General features: G+C 54.6%; 1 protein-coding gene across 1 annotated transcript; it reads right to left on the bottom strand.

Annotated features, from left to right (window-relative positions):
* Positions 1 to 13452: 13452 nt before the first annotated feature.
* Positions 13453 to 16615, bottom strand: LOC116938893 (homeobox protein Hox-A11a-like). The gene is made up of 2 exons (XM_032946632.2): positions 15567 to 16615; positions 13453 to 13691 (listed from the first exon to the last, which is right to left on the bottom strand). The coding sequence occupies exons 1-2, from the start codon at positions 16285 to 16287 to the stop codon at positions 13453 to 13455; spliced, it is 960 nt and encodes a 319-aa protein (XP_032802523.2). The 5' UTR covers positions 16288 to 16615.
* Between the last annotated feature and the right edge of the window lie 884 nt (positions 16616 to 17499).

Here is a 17499-nt window from a genome sequence, read left to right as displayed (position 1 = left end):
CCCCTAAGTGAATGGCCGTTTACCCCTAAGGGACTGGCCATTTACCCCAAAGAGAATGGCCCTTTATTCCCAAGGGATTGGCCATTTAACCTAAAGGGAATGACCATTTACCCCTAAGGGAATGGCCATTTACTCCGAAGGGAATGACCATTTGCCCCTAAAGGAATGACCATTTACTCCGAAGGGAATGGCCAATTGCCCCTAAGGGAATGACCATTTACCCCCAAGGGAATGGCCATTTACCCCCAAGGGGATGGTCGTTTACCCCTAAGGGAATTGCCATTTACCCCCAAGGGAATGGCCAATTGCCCCTAAGGGAATGACCATTTACCCCCAAGGGAATGGCCATTTACCCCCAAGGGGATGGTCGTTTACCCCCAAGGGAATGGCCATTTACCCCCAAGGGAATGGCCATTTTCCCCAAAGGGAATGTCCATTTACCCCTAAGGGAATGGCTATTCCCCAAACTCCAGTCCTCATGCCTCTCTATGCCGCGTGTTTCCGCTTTTTTTTGTTTTTCACCCAATAAATACTGAACCTCGTTGCGTGCGCCCGATGATTGTTAAACACGTCCGGCGTGACGCGCTAACCAATTGACGCTGTCTGCGTAACACGTGGGACACGTGTTTTGCAGACGTGTTACGCGCTCACACATTTATACTCACTGACACCTCGCTCTTACTTTGAATCGGATCTTTACCGGTCATAATTTGTATTACCGCAGACAGCGTTAATCACTTTGTGCGTCATGACGCCTGTGTATTTGGAGTTCGCGTGTTCCCACTCCCCTTAGTCGTGTCGTGGATCTTCCCTCCGGGTTCCACATAGAAACATGCCTTTGGAATATTTGGCTGCTCCATCATGAATTCCCCACTTATAATACGCCACTACAATGAGCTATTTCGTGTGCCCAGGTGGCATCTAACAACAACAAACACCCGAGCAAAATATCTCAGCGGCCTTGTACCTCTGGTGAAATTAAACAAGAAGGGGGGGTGGGGGGGGGCTGTTTCTTTGGTCGGGCGTTGTGGCTGGGGGACGCTTGCGTGTGAGGCCTTCACCGGGTCTATTGGTCCCAACAGAGGTTCAAGGGCGCAGCCATGAGGAGAGTTTAACAGGGGAGAGTCGAACCCCCTTCCTCCCCTCCAGCCACCCCTTCCGCCTCCCATCTCCGACCCTCTCTCTCCGTTCCCCTATCCCCCCCTCCCCGACTCTTTTTTCTCGGCCCGCGCAGCGCTTCTGCAAAACAAAGCCGAAGCGCCGCCACGACAGCCCCCCCCCCCGCCCCCCGGCCTGTCCGCGTGCACACGCGGCATCGGGGTCGCGTGTCCACGTGCGTGCTTCGGTCGGGTTCAGGAGCGGCTGAGTTGATTCGTGCCGACTGCCGTCGTGGAGTCTCGAGATGACCGACGGCGTCGGCATGCAGGCGAACGGGTAACGCGGGTGAACAGGTACACGGGTGAACAGGTACACGGGTGAACAGGTACACGGGTCAACAGGTACACGGGTGAACAGGTACGCGGGTGAACAGGTACGCAGGTGAACAGGTACACGGGTGAACAGGTACATGGGTAAACAGGTACACAGGCATGAAGGGCGTGAAGTGAACGCCACCACAGGCCACGCCGCTTGACCATGAATAACCTCGTTCATCGACGTGAATAGCCTCGTTGGTTACGTACGGTGCGAAAGAAGTTTAACAAACATCCCAGTTAAGCGTCGCTGAGTCTCAAGCCTGATTCTTTTTGGTTTTTTTTGGCAATAAGTTCCTGCATTGCCGTGTTTGGCCCATTCTTTTGTCAGGAGCATTTTTGAGAGTGCATGCCTCTCTCGGCTCACCACGTCCAGTATGCCTGTCTGTATATCACGTGTCTAAACGTCAGCCGACCAGCAACCCCGAAAAGAAATAAACATTGCTGTGAGAAATTGAGCGCCGCTGGTCATATTGAGGAGCCTACACGCGACAGATGGGGAGAGAAGGAGCGCATCAATCGGGCGAACGAAGGTAAAAGTACGAGACACCGCATGGAATGTTACAGAAATTAAGCCGTCTTGGGCAGGAGACGTTGCTAGAAGGGATGATGATGATGATGGTCGATGGATGGACCTCAGAATGGAATGGCAGCTCAAGGTGAAGACATGCCCAAGGGAAGACACGCGATGGAGACGGAGCGACGACGAGATGCATCACTGCGAGAGACAGCGACGGCATGGCGAGGCCTTCATCCAGCAGTGGATAATAAGCCATCGTGACGGTAATTTGACTTTAAGTTTCGTTTCAATACGACCTATATTTATTTAAATGGGGATACATTCTACGTATCCGCATTGATAGCCGTGCGTCTGATGAATACGTCAAACACTTGTACTGTGCAGGGTCAAGTTCACGGTAACGGAATTACAGCGCAGCGGTGGTACACTGGGCTTTGGGAACGGTGTGAGTGTGTGTACGTGTGTGTGTGTGCACGTGTGTGCCCTGTGCTAGGACTACGAGTTTCCCGAGTTCGATTCCTGCCCACGACTAACAACACAATGCAGTTGATGTCTTCCCTTCATTAACACACGCAGACCAGCATGGTGACGTATGCTCAGCAACCACATCCACGCCGTGGGGGAGGCCTTCGTCAAGCAGTGGATTGGCAAAGGACTGTAGCTTATGTGTTTAGAGTTACAAAGAAAAGTTATCAATATAAAAGGTGAGCACAAACGTAATGCTGGCGTTCGTAGCGCAAGTGTTCTTACTCAGCGGACCGCTGCGACATGGAAAGTAAGGCAATGTCATCGCCCCCCCCTCCCCATGAACCGACACCTCAACATCGACTCGAGCCTCAGACCTCCCTTCTGGGATCGCGCTGCTGTCATCCATCCTAGAATCTCAACCTCCAGGTGCCCGAAGAACGCTGCTGCCGTGCGAACAGAGTGGGAGCAAAGGGGACGTCCAGAACGAACACCTCCTCGCTCGTGACACGTGCATCGCACACGCTCATGGCTCTGACATTTGTCTCGAAGGCACTGGTGCATGCGCTATGAACCCGGTGACACGGGTTCGATTCCCGCTCACGGCCAACACCAGTGACTATTATCTGAACCGGTCCTGGGCATACCCTAGGTCGACTTAGCCTCAAATGAGTACCTGGTGTAGTGTGTAAATATCGCCACTAGGGAGACAAAGGCGGTCGGGCTTGATGCTGGCCACCCACCCCCTCGTGTACCGTTTTGGCCTTCATAGGTGCTCGCTAACAGCACTTGCCCCGACAGTCTGCTAAGGCTGTATGGGGGATCTTTGTCTTTGTGGTGTACACTTCACGTGGCCTCAAGGTGCACACAGCCTGGCACAAGCGTCGTGGTGACGTCACCGCCACTTAGTGGCGAATGGCGGCGGTTGTTGTTGTGGTGTATGTATGTTGAACTTCTTTTGCACCGCACATAGCCAACCGTGCTAATGGGAGGTGCGGGTGTAACCTTGAACCGCATCCGAGCAGTTATCAACATCAGGCCGATGCGCGCGTCTCCCTTCAAACGTTGGCAATGTAAGAGAGGGACCACAGCAGCGCGACTGTGGCCATGCAACCCAGACTGCAGTGTAAGCCCCGCTGCAGTCTGCGCTCCTTCACCGGAGGACGCGCAGCAGCAGCAGCAACAACAACAAAACCACACGAACGCCCTCTCCGAAAGCCCTCTCGTCGTGGCTGGCAGACAGTCGACGTTGGCATTGAGATCGCCAGCATGTTGCCATCGTTGAACAAGAATAGAATCGCTCGTGGGTATCGTCCTTTACGTCGCATTGCAGTAGGCACACGCGAGCAGCGAGAAATACTACTATTTTATTTTATACCTACGTGACTTTACCGATAGAACAAAAGAGTAGAGAAATACGACGTTTCACGCGGTGTGCGCGCGTTTCGCGTGCCGGCCTGAAATGTACGCGTGGGCAATAACGCTGAGTGGCAACACGCGTGCTTTCATGCGCGCGTGCTAATTAATGTCCGCAAGTGCATAAAACAAACACGCGACTTTGGTGTTTGTTTTTTAACCAGGTAAGGCCCCTTGAACTGTATAGCTCTTTTTCAGACGCGACCTGGCCACAAAATGATAGCGCAACGAAGTGGCTCATCACGTGGAATTGTATAGTAGACAAATACTTTAAACGCGTGTTGGTTCTAAATGTGGATGGGGAAAAAACGGAGGACCCGGAGTAAAATCCACGCGACCACGGGGATAGAGAGACACGCAAACTCCAAAATATACAGGCGGGAGGGTCGGGATCGAACCCACGACCTTGTGTATACCAGGCGAGGCAGTTAACATCTCCTAGCCATCGCAGCGCTCAGTTTTAAGTGCCAAGAAGAAGGGCCAATGCCAGAAACGTCGTCTGTTTTATATATATGTTTATATTAATGTATCGTATTATTTTAAGTCAGTGTAATTGACGAGTGTATAATCGGAGAGTTATGGGTGTTATGATGATGGTGAGGCCTGTGTGATGGTGAGGCCTGTGTGCGTCTCGGGAGACAATTCGTTTGCGCCTTACGAGGTCATCTGTGGGTTTCGCAGCGCCTACAACGACTTAGTAGGCCAGTCCTTGAGTGGCAATCCATGCCACAGCCATTGCGAATGAATGCGGTGGCAGCTCCGGCGCTACTGAGTGCACAACTGCAATGTGGCGGATTACAATGCTCACTGAGTCCGTGTTCATAGCAACCCCCCCCCCCCCTCTTCAGGGGAGGTGGGGCGGCGGCGGGGGGGGGCACGGGAGCTGTCAAACATTGAATTGATAATAAAAATAACTGCGTTATATTACAAGCTGGACGCGTGCTGGTTGCTGTGTTTAGCCAGGTGGGGGGGGGGGGGGCAAGGAGGTGCGTGGGATATTTTTTTTTATTTGATTTTCTAACGAATGGAAAGACATTTGAACAAATTCAAACAAAAAAATCACTCGAGCAAATGTGCTCCGTCGTTATTAGCCGAGACGTCGGCACTGCTGGTTCGCCCGACAGCAACGCGAAGTGGAGAGTCTCGCCAGCACCGACGTTGAGCACCGCCGCCGTCGTTTTGCCGGAGCGCGCCCGACCAGCTGTCGAGTTGAGGAACGGAAAAAAATATCCGGTTCGGAGGTCGTCGACTCTGAACCGTCGTCTCTCTCCGGTGCGAATCAAATATGCTGCGGTTTTTTTAGTTTGTTTGTTGGAACCCTACCAGTGCTTGCCTCTAGTAACGTGGACTTTCCCCTCCGCTTCGCTCTCGACAGGGCTGAGATATTCCCCAGTCCCGTCGGCGGTCGTGTGAGCAGCGAGCGCGCGGCCTGTGGAGGAGCCCTGGGATTGGGGGGGGGGGGGGGGTGATGGATCGCGCGGAGAACCCCGTCACCTGGGTGAGACACATCCGCAGGTGGAAGCACAGCAAGTAGTTCGAGAACACACCTGTACGGATTTTCCGAGCGATCTCGTATTAAGCGCGTGTTTCTCCCGCCGTAAGCGTGCGCCGGTTTTTGCACCCCATCCCCCCCACCGCACCGCACAGCTGCTCACAGACAAATTTCGGCCAACAAACTCTCCCCAAGAAAACGACCACGGAGCCTCGGTGTACGTCATTCGTACCCGTACATACCTCTGCCAGCGAATTGCCTTCACTGCCGGCATTCGCGAATTTCTCTGCAGCACGTGCGCTGTGGCGGGCGGCTGCTTTCGCAGCGTCTGCACGAGAGGCTGAGAGATCGTGCGTGCGTGCGTTCGTAGAACTTCTTTCGCACCGTACCCTAGCCAACCGTGCTAATCGGAGGTGCGGGATGACGGACGGCAAACTAAACACGCAGAAAGAGTTGTAAAAAAATGTGAGTTTTTTTAAGTCTAGATGATTTGAAAGTGCACAGGTTCAGTGGCTTTCTAATATCGGAAGGGCGTTCAAGACGCCCGCGGACGCGCGTCTGAAAGAGCGCGATGCGGTTCCCGTCGTCTTATTGGGCGCGGCTGCGAGCCTCTGGATTTTCTTTTTTCGTCCGTCAATATTGAGCGGCATTCGAGCGGAGACGTTCGAGAAATGTCACGGCTTACAGTCCGCTAATGAAAAAATATAACATCAGCGCAATTGAATAACGCAGGCGGACTCCTCGCGCCGTTACAAGGGAAGAGATTTTGACATCACCATGAGCGCGTCGAATGTCATTACTCAATCGCTCCAAAGTGCGATGAAAAGACCCCCTCTCCCACCCCCCCCCCCCCCCGTAAGTCAGCCACGCACCGGTTCTCCTGTGCCTTAAAATGTATTGTTGTGTATGCATCAGGAAAGCCTGTGCAGAAATAATCCGTAGCAAGGTGTGTGTGTGTTACAGGAAAGGCTTAGACTGCGTAGAAATCATCGCTAACAAGTTGTGTGTGTTACAGGGAAGTCTTAGATTGCGTAAAAATCATCGCTAACAAGTTGTGTATGTTACAGGGAAGTCTTATATTACGTAGAAATCATCGCTAACAAGTTGTGTATGTTACAGGAAAGTCTTATATTGCGTAGAAATCATCGCTAACAAGTTGTGTGTGTTACAGGGAAGTCTTAGCCTGTGCAGAAATCACCGCTAACAAGTTGTGTGTGTTACAGGAAAATCTTAGATTGCGTAGAAATCATCGCTAACAAGTTGTGTGTTACATGAAAATCTTAGATTGCATAGAAATCATCGTTAACAAGTTGTGTGTGTTACAGGGAAGTCTTAGATTGCGTAGAAATCATCGCTAACAAGTTGTGTGTGTTACAGGAAAGTCTTAGACTGCGTAGAAATCATCGCTAACAAGTTGTGTGTGTTACAGGGAAGTATTATGATTTCGTAAAAATCATTCGTTACCAAGTTACACCCTTCAAGTTAGCGCAGTTGGCTACGTACGGTGCGAAAGAAGTTAAACATACATACGTGTGTGTTATATATATGTAATTACACATTGTGAGCTTAAACAAATAATACGTCTGCGTCTCTCGTGCGACCAGAAGCAAGGAAAATCGACGGAGCGACTTTGGAAGGTGGACAAAATCTGTCTGTACCTGCACCGCGCGTTCATAAACCAATGTGTTGACGATTTTATTAATCTAATATCTGAATACTGTATATATGTGTACACATAAACCTTGATCGTGTTTGCATTGGCACTGCCTCGCGAGTGGAAAATAGTATTGACGTTTCGGTCAACGAGCCTCTTTGTGAGTGCAAGTTGGTAAAAGGGGCAGAAGGGTTGACTCACGATTGTTCGGAGACTGCACATTACCGCAGGACGCTGGGCATCTGTGAACAAAAACAAAAACATGAGCTTCTCAGCTCAGCGGATTTCTCCCGTCTAAACGAATGCTCTGATCCTCACTTGAGCTGCGTTGATTGTTTTTTTAGTCGGCACGTGGACCAGTTCGCTCTCTGAGCAGATAATGAGTCGCAAAAATATTAATAAATGGCAAACAATTGATGCATAACCTTATTTAAATACACACACCAAATACACGCATCAATGAACGTAAGTTTTACTATATATATACATACTCTCTAAACATGTATATTTAGCATCGGGTGGCCGTTTACAATAAACAAAGCGCCTTTAGTTATTTTTCTCTTCTATGTTTTGTTTCTATTTAAAAGCGGTCTCGTTTGAAGGAAGAGATAATCCCCCCCCCCGCACGGTTGGCTACGTACGGTGCGAAGAAGTTCGACATACGTGCATGCAGCTGCTAATACCATACAAACCGACCACGAGCTCCGAAATGCGCATGTACGTATGTTGAACTTCTTTCATACCGTACGTAGCCAACGGTGCTAATCGGAGGTGCGGTGGAAAGGCGAGACATCAACAATAATAACAATACTGGACAATTACATATATGAAGGATCTTTCAATGAGGTTACTCGAGACGCCGCCGATTCCCTCGGTCCTCGGCTCAGAGGCTTGCACACACGCGGGTCGAGCGTGTTCCAATCGACGGCCTCTCGCCTCCCGGATAGCGCACCCAGGCAGTTGTCTTGACTGATTCGGATGGGGATAGGCGTCAATGGCGGGCAGAGTGGCCTGTGGGAGTCTTTCGGCCACACGCCTCGGTGTATGTCAAGCCTCTCTCTCTCTCTAAATCTCTCTATCTCTCTATCTCTCTCTCTATCTCTCTCTCGCTCGCTTTCCCACGGGGAGGTCCTGATTCGAGTTGTTATGAGAGGATCGCGTGGTTTCTGTCGTTGCCGCTATTGTTGCTGCGGTTGCTGCTAGGCGCTAATTTAGATATCCCTTAATGGGGAAGCCGTCATATTAATTAATATTGTGAGAGTCACGGAGACGCGAGACTGTGCGGTTTGCAGGCCCTGGTCCGCTCATTAATAATTCACTCTTTCGCTTGAACTGCTTCTAAAATAATCGTTTAATCTCCCACCCACCCACCCTCTAACACACCGTCTTCTCCTCCTTAGCCACATTCACATCTCGCCTCTCGCAATAAAGTCGTGAACTGCGTCAAATGATGAACCGCATTAGCGCGCCGCGTTATCGCTGCCACGCGGTAATTGGCCACAAGGGCCGCGCCGAGTGAGAGATGAGCGGCTGGACCCGAGGCGCATATGGAGACATACGATGGGGCCGCGAGTGGAGCCACAGGTGGGAGGGCGAATGGAGGCGCACTTGGAGGCACGCGTGGGGAGGAGCGGGTGGAGGCACGGGTGAAGACGCGGATGGAGCCACGGGTGGAGGCGCGGACGTAGCCACGAGTGGAGGAGCCGATGGGGCCACGGATGGAGGCACGGGTGCGGAGGAGCGGGTTCAGGCACGGGTTTTGGCACGGGTGGAGGTTACGGGTTGGAGGAGGGAGTGGAGGCACGGATGGAGGAGCACGTGGAGAGATGGGTGGTGGGGAGACGGCGGAGGCACGGGTGGAGGCGCGGGTGGAGGCGCACGTGGAGAGATGGGTGGGGTGGAGGCGGCGGAGGCACGGGTGGAGGGCTCGCGCAGGGCAGTCGGCGTGGCGCGGATGCTTCGCCAGCTGGGGGCTCCGCGCGCATGCGTGCGGCCATAGCTTGCAAGTCCGTGCCAGATCTGACTATCCCACCCCGCCCCCCCCTCCCCCAATATCACCCCCATCCCTTCCCCTCCAACAAATCTCGCAAGTAGTCCCGCAGGAACCCGTAGGCGCCTGGACAACGCGTTCCCTCTCACGTGACGCGCCGTGAAATATGTCGAATGCATCAGATAGCAAGCGGCGGCGGGGATTCCAAGAGACGCATCGCGGCACGCCGCAGAGCTAATGTCTGGGAGACTCGGATCCAGCGTCGTTTGTTGTTGCTGTTGTTGTTATTGCTGTTGATGGAACAAACGCGCCTCGTTCGTGATGTCTGCACGTTAATGGAACAGTCGCTGGCCTTGGACGCTTTAAAGTTCAAAGTCGATCACGGGTTTAAGGCTTTTTGAGGGCTGCAATTTCCTCGCTCTCGAGGTTTTTTTTTGTTTTGTTTCTTTGGGGAAATAAAAGCCTGGCGGTCCCGCCCGGCCTCGCCCGGCCTCGCCCGGTCCTGCTCTGCCCGGCCCTGCCAGGCCCCGCCCGGCCCTGCCAGGCCCTGCCAGGCCCTGCGAGGGACGAGGCTCAGGGCCCCCTCCGGGCGCTGCAACCCGGCGCAGAGGCGGCTCGCACGGAGCCTCGCGGCGCTTATCGAGATCCGGCATCTCTGCAATCGCCGCGAGGTGGTGGGGCGTGGGGGGAGGGAGATGTTTTTGTTTGTTGCCACACAGGGACTCAGACGCGTCCGCAATAAACAGTCTGGAGATCGCTGTCGGCGAGAAGCGCCAAATGGCTTTACGACCCCCCTGTCTAGACGGTTCAAGGTGTCTTCCATTGCCACGCCGTCACGGCCCGTTAGCCATTACAGCCTCGCCGCTCGCTGCACGGCGAATAACGGCGCAGCGATATGAAGCAGCGTCGATCGTGCCGATATAAATGTTGCCCCCCCCCTCCACGTCGCCCCCACCCTCTGCCCCCCCCCCACACCTTCTGCAGCCATTGCGTTTGGACACCCGGCGTAAGGATGACCCACGATTGATGGCTCCAAGAGCCCCGCGTCGCTGTCAGTTTCGCTTCGCTTCTGTCGCGCCTCGACGGGCTCCGTAGAGCGCCGGGGAGGCTAAGGGGTTTGCTTCCGTGGTGGAGGGGAGCCGCCGGGTGGTTGGTGGTGTGGGACGGCGGTGGGACGGGCTCGTAATTAAGCGGCCCGTGGCTCTCTCGGGGGAGCGAGCTCGCCTCGCCCTGAGCGGCCCACGGACCTTCGCGGGGGTAGCGCGCGGCCTTCCGTGTGTGGCGAGGCCTCGGTTGCTGCACGGGGAGAGAGGAGGAGGAAGAAGAGGCGTCACGCCATCCGTGTTGCCGTCCCGTGCGCGCGCGCGCGCGGCGTCCAGCGGATTCGCGCGGGGAGCTGTTTCTGCCCGAGGCTGAGTTAGTGCGTGCGCCTAAGTGGATGCGCATTAGCATCCATCATTTATAACCACGCGACCATTGGGCGCGATTATCTTTGTTGTGGCGTGAAGGCTCACGCACGCGCGCACACACGCGCACACAACGTGTTGCTTGCTACGCGCGCCGCTCGTTCTCCTGTAGCACCGACGACGTGTCAGAAAGAGGCCGCTGTGGTGATTGCGGAGCGGTGGCGTAGGGGTTAGCGCGACTCTGCGCTAGGAACAACGGCGACCCCGAGCGACCAACGCCGGTGACGATTTTCTGAACCGGTCCTGGGCCTCCCCTAGGTCGACTCGGCCTCAAATGAGTACCCGGTGCGGTGTGTAAACATCGTCACTCTGGGGAGCGGGGCGGGGGGGGCGACAAAGGCGGCCGGGCGTGGTTGCTGGCCACCCACCCACCCCCTCGTGTGCTACAGTGCCGGTAGCCTTCATAGGTGCTGCTCGTCGCTAAAACAGCGTGTGGCCCCGAACAGCCCGTTACAGGCTACGCGCTGGGGGATCCTTCGACTTTGTCTTTTTGTTTGTTGGTAGCAATCCGCTAGCCACGCGTTGCGATGGTGCGCGCACCCCCCCCCCCCCCCTTATGGACGCTGTCGCAAAAATATCGAGAGACCGTTGTGGTCACAAGACGTCGGAAAGCCAGGGGTGGGGGCTATTAAGGCGGAAAGGCTTTGCACGTTGTGAATTGGTTACGCGCGACGTGGCCAGCATTCCAACATATATTGCAGTTTTAACTCCGATGCGACTGTGTGCGTATACACAGAGAGAGAGAGAGATGCACGCATTCACATTCACGAAATGTAAATACATGTATAAATGTGTGTGTGCGTACTTCGTAGGTGTGCTCGCTAAAACAGCACTTGCCCCAACAGTCCGTTAGGGCTATGCGAGGGAATCATTGTATTTGACAAAACACGTCCGCAGACATACACGCGAAGTGCATGTCATAATTATTAATAATGATGAATGTCTACACACATGTATGAATACTAATGCTGTCCATGTGATGAATCCATACGCTCTTGTACTTGTTACATGTATATTGCAATGCACCGTATATGTGTAGGTATTGTGTATGTGAGGGATGTCGCAGGCCTAGGTATTCCCCACCTCCGATTAGCACGGGTTGGCTGCGTTGGCTACGTACGGTGCGAAAGAAATTCTACAGGCGGAGATTTATTGCTAAAGTCCAAATGTATTACCATGGGCGATGTAGAACCAAAAAAATGATGCACTCGGAAATCCACGTCGCGTCTGCTCGTCACCGGCACACGGACATTGCATCGCCTTTATAGCTGAGATAGGTACACACCCGTGCAGCTACAAACATCGCTCAGTACGCGATCTGCATGCACGCACAAGTACGAGTGCATATCATCATTATTATCGTCGTGCGCAATCATGCAGTTGAGTATATTTAGGGTACTGCATTATCTATATATACACACATGTGCGCGGTATATACGTGTGTATATGTATATGATGGGGAGCGGTGGTGTAGTGGTTAGCTCGTTGCGCGAAAGAACCCGGCGACTCGAGTTCGATTCCCGCTCACGGCCAACGGCAGTGACGATGATCTGACACGGCCCTGGGGCCTCCCCTTGGTCGACTCAGCCTCGAGTGAATATCCGGTGCGGGTTTGTAAACATCGCCACGAGGGAAGACAGACGACCGGGGCGTGGTTGCTGGCCCACACACTCCCTCGTGTGCCGCACAGGGCATCCCATAGGTGCTCGCTAACAGCACTCATCCCCCACCAGTTTGTCAAGGTTATACGGGGGATCTATGTCTTTCGGGAGGGGGGGTATTCTTTGCGGTTACCTCGCTGCGCTACGAACCCGGCCACCCGAGTTCGAGTCCCGCTCAAGGCCACCAACACCAGTGACGATTGTCTGAACTGACTCCCGGTGCGCCTATGCGAGATGGGACGAGCGAGATGGGACGAGCGAGATGGGACGAGCGAGATGGGACGAGCGAGATGGGACGAGCGAGATGGGACGATTCCCGCGTCGCGGACCGCGAACTTTTCTCTCTGTTCCGGGTGGCGTCCGCACTTTCCAACGCGCTGCCGTTGTGTGCGGCGCGCCACGGTTGGAATTCCTCCGCGGCAGATTAATCGACGACCGCCCAGTGTCATCGAGGACATCGATCCGAGGGTTCGGAAATCGACGTCACTCGTCGAGAGCGATGGCTCCGGCGTCTCCCGTCGTCAAGTTCGTGCGCGCGTTAACTCCCCCCGAGTCTCGCGGGGGGGGGGGGCAATTAATAAATAAAACCACATTCACAGCGCGCGCTTGCTTTTACCATTGTTCGGTTTATTTGTTATTAAGATTAATGTTTGTCTCAAAAGTCTCGTGAATATGGGCGACATATATTATAATGTGTAAAGAGCGTAACACGATTACAAAAGACGGCAAAAGAGACAACTTACATCCGCGTTCGGAGACCAATTAGAATGCTAATTTGTACAATTTCCGGACCATTGATTTTACCTTTTTTCGATGTACAGGCTAAAAAGTGAGAGCTTTAAATGCATAAAACCACTATACACGAGTTCAAAAAATGCGCCTCCGGATAAAATAATCGTTGGAAGTTTACAGCTCCCACTTAATTATATTTGGTTTTCAACAGAGTAAAATAGTGTCCGTGGTCAGTGTTCATGATCACTTTACAAGAGCGCACACTCCAACCCAGCAGCACACACGTCGTATACGGATTACATTAACCCCCCCCCCCCCTCCACCACATTAAATTCGTATATACACACCAATAACCGTTATTAATTTGCGTTGATGTAAGGAAAAAGAGAAAAGCTATATATATATATACGCAGATACGGACGGCGCCCTCATGATATGCTGTGCAATGGCTCGTTCAGACCTCGCGTCGCATTCCCTGTGGCTGCAGCTCACGAGGTAGCGGTGCCAACTCTTCACGACTCACCCCCTTCAGCCCCCCCCCCACGATTCTCCTCCGAACCCCCCCCCCAGTCCTCTGCCACGTCTCAAAAGAGATGCGTGGCCGTGTAGTAGTGAAGGCGATCTCGGTTCAGCTTCTTCTCCTTCATCCGCCGGTTCTGGAACCAGATCTTGACTTGGCGGTCGGTGAGGTTGAGGAGGCGCGACAGTTGCAGGCGCTTCTCCTTGTTGATGTAGACGTTGAAGAAGAACTCTCGCTCCAGCTCGCGGATCTGGAACTTGGTGTAGGGGCAGCGCTTCTTGCGGCTCCGCTGGACAGCTGCGCCTTAACAAGAAACGGGAGCCGCCCGCGTTAGATGTGGTTCGAGCGAGCGAGCAAGCGAGCGACTCCCTTCATCCATCCAGCCCCCCCTCCCTGCCCCGTGAGCCCGCGTTAAGATTGGGAGCTTTCATATGATATTATATTGTGTGTGTGAAGTGGACGAATGCAGAACGCTAATGCGTGGATATAACATAAATCTTGACCCCTACGCGGAGACCGGTTGAGCGTGTAAACACGGAGCAGAGGGCCCGTGTGACTTCGCCCGATACGGTTGTATACATTTAAAACCAGTGACCGTATAATTTAACTAGAATTTGGAGTGTATAATCCCGCTGTAATTTATTGTATAATATTATTGAATAGGCGTGTGCTTGCGTCTTTTTTACTTTACACTTCCAGCGACTGTAAATCATTTTATTATGTCTATAACTGCGTTTTATATACTGGTCAATGGCGGCATTGTTAACATTTTACAACATAATTTCGTATAAACGTATTTACAGGCCAAATAAAGTTAGCGAGGTATATTTTTTTTCTCTCTCCCTCTCTCTCGTCCTCTTTCCCCGCGTGCCCCTCGACCCCTCGGCATCGGCGGCCGTGGCGGCAGAGCGGGGAGATCGCACAGGGACCCGAAGCGCACGCAGCCGGGCAAACAACATGGGGAGCCGAGCCTCTGTCCAATAAACACGCCCGTTCGTGTGGAGCGAGCGGTGTGTGTGTGTGTGTGTACACGTGTGGAGCGAGCGGTGTGTTTGTGTGTACACGTGTGGAGAGAGCGGTGTGTGTGTGTACACGTGTGGAGCGAGCGGTGTGTGTGTGTACACGTGTGGAGCGAGCGGTGTGTTTGTGTGTACACGTGTGGAGAGAGCGGTGTGTGTGTGTACACGTGTGGAGAGAGCGGTGTGTGTGTACACGTGTGGAGAGAGCGGTGTGTGTACACGTGTGCGGAGAGCGGTGTGTGTGTGTGTACACGTGTGGAGAGAGCGGTGTGTGTGTACACGTGTGGAGAGAGCGGTGTGTGTGTGTGTGTACACGTGTGGAGAGAGCGGTGTTTGTGTGTACACGTGTGGAGCGAGCGGTGTTGTGTGTGTACACGTGTGGGACGAGCGGTATGTGTGTGTACACGTGTGGAACGAGCGGTGTGTTTGTGTGTACACGTGTGGAGAGAGCGGTGTGTGTGTGTGTACACGTGTGGAGAGAGCGGTGTGTGTGTGTGTACACGTGTGGGACGAGCGGTGTGTGTGTATGTACACGTGTGGAGAGAGCAGTGTGTGTGTACACGTGTGGAGAGAGCGGTGTGTGTGTGTGTACACGTGTGGAGAGAGCGGTGTGTGTGTGTGTACACGTGTGGAGAGAGCGGTGTGTGTGTGTACACGTGTGGAGCGAGCGGTATGTGTGTGTACACGTGTGGAGCGAGCGGTGTGTGTGTACACGTGTGGAGAGAGCAGTGTGTGTGTGTACACGTGTGGAGCGAGCGGTGTGTGTGTGTACACGTGTGGAGAGAGCAGTGTGTGTGTGTGTACACGTGTGGAGAGAGCGGTGTGTGTGTGTACACGTGTGGAGAGAGCGGTGTGTGTGTACACGTGTGGAGCGAGCGGTGTGTGTGTGTACACGTGTGGAGAGAGCGGTGTGTGTGTACACGTGTGGAGCGAGCGGTGTGTGTGTGTGTACACGTGTGGAGCGAGCGGTGTGTGTGCACACGTGTGGGGCGAGCGGTGTGTGTGTGTACACGTGTGGAGCGAGCGGTGTGTGTGTACACGTGTGGAGCGAGCGGTGTGTCCGCGGCAAGGCAAGCCGTGGGTTGCGTGCGCGCGCGCGCGCGCCTGTGGCGTCAAGCGAGCGGCGCGCGCGTGATGGAATCCACGGCGGGTCCCGTACCGGAGCTGCCGCCCGGCTTCTCGGTTCCTCCGCCGCCACCGCCGCACGACAACTCCGCGTCTCCCGCCCTCGCCTCGGCGTCCGCGTCCCTGGGAGACTGCGTCGCCTTGGGCTGCTGCTGTTGCTGCCGCCGCTGCTGCTCCGATTTCTCTCCGCGCTTCCTCGCTCCCGCCGCAACGTCGCCGCCCTCCGACGAATTCTCCAGCAGGAACTGATCGAAGGCCTGCGGCAGCACGCCCGTCCTGCCGACCTTACCGCCGTAAAAATTATACGAGGTGTTGGCGCTCCCGTAACGCGCCTGGCTATAAGCCGCGGTCTCGCCGCTCTTCATGAGCATGGCTGCCGACAGGCAGTCGCGGTAGGCGGCCGAAGAGTCCCCGCCGCAACACGCGCCCAGGTTGGCGGCCCCAGCGTGCCACTTGCTCGGGTACTGGCGCAGCGACGTGGGGCCCGGCTCCCCGCGGCACACGGACCCCGCGGGGATCGGACTCTGCGTGAAGACGTGCGGCCCCGAGCCCTGCGGTGGCGGCGGAGGCGGAGGAGGAGGAGGGGGCTGCAGGAACGAGGTCTGAACCCCGGAGAAGTCCCTGCCGGGCACGTAGTAGGCGCAGCTGGGCAGGAAGGCGTTGGCCGAGGCGAACGAGGCGGCGTCGCTGAAGTCGGTCATGCCGTCCTTGTGAAAGCGCGGCAGCGGGCGGGAGAGACTCATGGAGCTGTACATCCTGTGCCCATGCCGGCCGCGCGCAACACTGGAGCAGCCGAGAGCCGCGGAGCGCGAGGATCCGCGTCGGCGCGCAGGGTTACACGGCCGCGTCACGTGACCGCATAAATAAGGAAAACATCAATTTTTGTGGGCATGAAATACAGTGCGCGCAACAAGGGTTGTTTACTTTGCTTGGACACGAAACCGACTGACCGTCCGTCCGCCCTGCGCGCGGGGCGACACGCGGGGCGACTGCTCTCTAGCTGGACCCCCGAGGAGCGGGGAGCTGTGCACGCGCCCCGCCTCCCTCCCCGGGACCACGAGGAGCCTCCTGGCCGCGACGCTGAAGCGACGCGCGCCGCGATTCCCCTGGAACAGCTTCCCCCCCCCCCCCTTCCCTCGCCTGGGCCGCGCCCCTTTACACCACGACCACCACCACCACCACCCCCCGTGCCCCCCACCGGAGCCGCTCAGGTGTGCACACCTGAGTGGCTCGAAACCAATAGCCCGACTGGCTCCTATAATGAAAATGAAATGCGAGAAAACTAGTGTTTTTTTTTAAACATATATACAGTATATAGAGCTGTTCTTCTTCATCACATTTCCTAACGAGCTAAGGGCGTCGACTTCAGGCCACTTGGGCGTCTTACTCAGTGCACGGCGAGCAGACGACCGCGTGTCCTCCTCGCCTGGCACCCAACGAGCCGGCCTCGCGTCGTCTGCGTGACCGCGGCAGAGCGGCACTGCGGCGCTCACGACTTCGCGTTGGCGCTGCTGTCGCCTGTGAACTCCGCGATGCTTCTGACCTGAAGCCCCTGCAGCCTCAAGCAGAGAGGCACCGCGAAGGAACGGCGGCGCCTCTCGAGACGGCGGTGACCTTCACTATCAGAGTTCAAGCCCCCGGCTGCAGCGGTGTGAGCCTCGGCGCAATACAGACGGTACAACACAGTTGATACAACAAAGTTGATACAACACAGTTGATACAACACAGACGGTACAACACAGTTGATACAACACAGTTGATACAACACAGACGGTACAACAAAGTTGATACAACACAGACGGTACAACACAGTTGATACAACACAGTTGATACAACACAGTTGATACAACACAGACGGTACAACAAAGTTGATACAACACAGTTGGTACAACACAGTTGGTACAACACAGTTGATACAACACAGACGGTACAACACAGTTGATGCAACACAGTTCATACAACACAGT

This window comes from Petromyzon marinus, chromosome 4 (assembly GCF_048934315.1).
Source record: "Petromyzon marinus isolate PM22_M1 ecotype Great Lakes invasive population chromosome 4, UKy_Petmar_22M1.pri1.0, whole genome shotgun sequence".
Lineage (NCBI taxonomy): Eukaryota > Metazoa > Chordata > Hyperoartia > Petromyzontiformes > Petromyzontidae > Petromyzon > Petromyzon marinus.
The sequence above is the reverse complement of the archived record's forward strand: the minus strand, read 5'-3'. Positions and strand labels throughout refer to the sequence as shown.

What these genes read in the sequence shown, in the direction of transcription:
- LOC116938893 (XM_032946632.2), bottom strand. Translation starts at nt 16,287, where the DNA reads ATGTACAGCTCCATGAGTCTCTCCCGCCCGCTGCCGCGCTTTCACAAG. An exon ending in GAAGCCGGGCGGCAGCTCCG is followed by an intron (nt 13,692 to 15,566) that starts GTACGGGACCCG and finishes TTTCTTGTTAAG; the next exon opens with GCGCAGCTGTCCAGCGGAGC.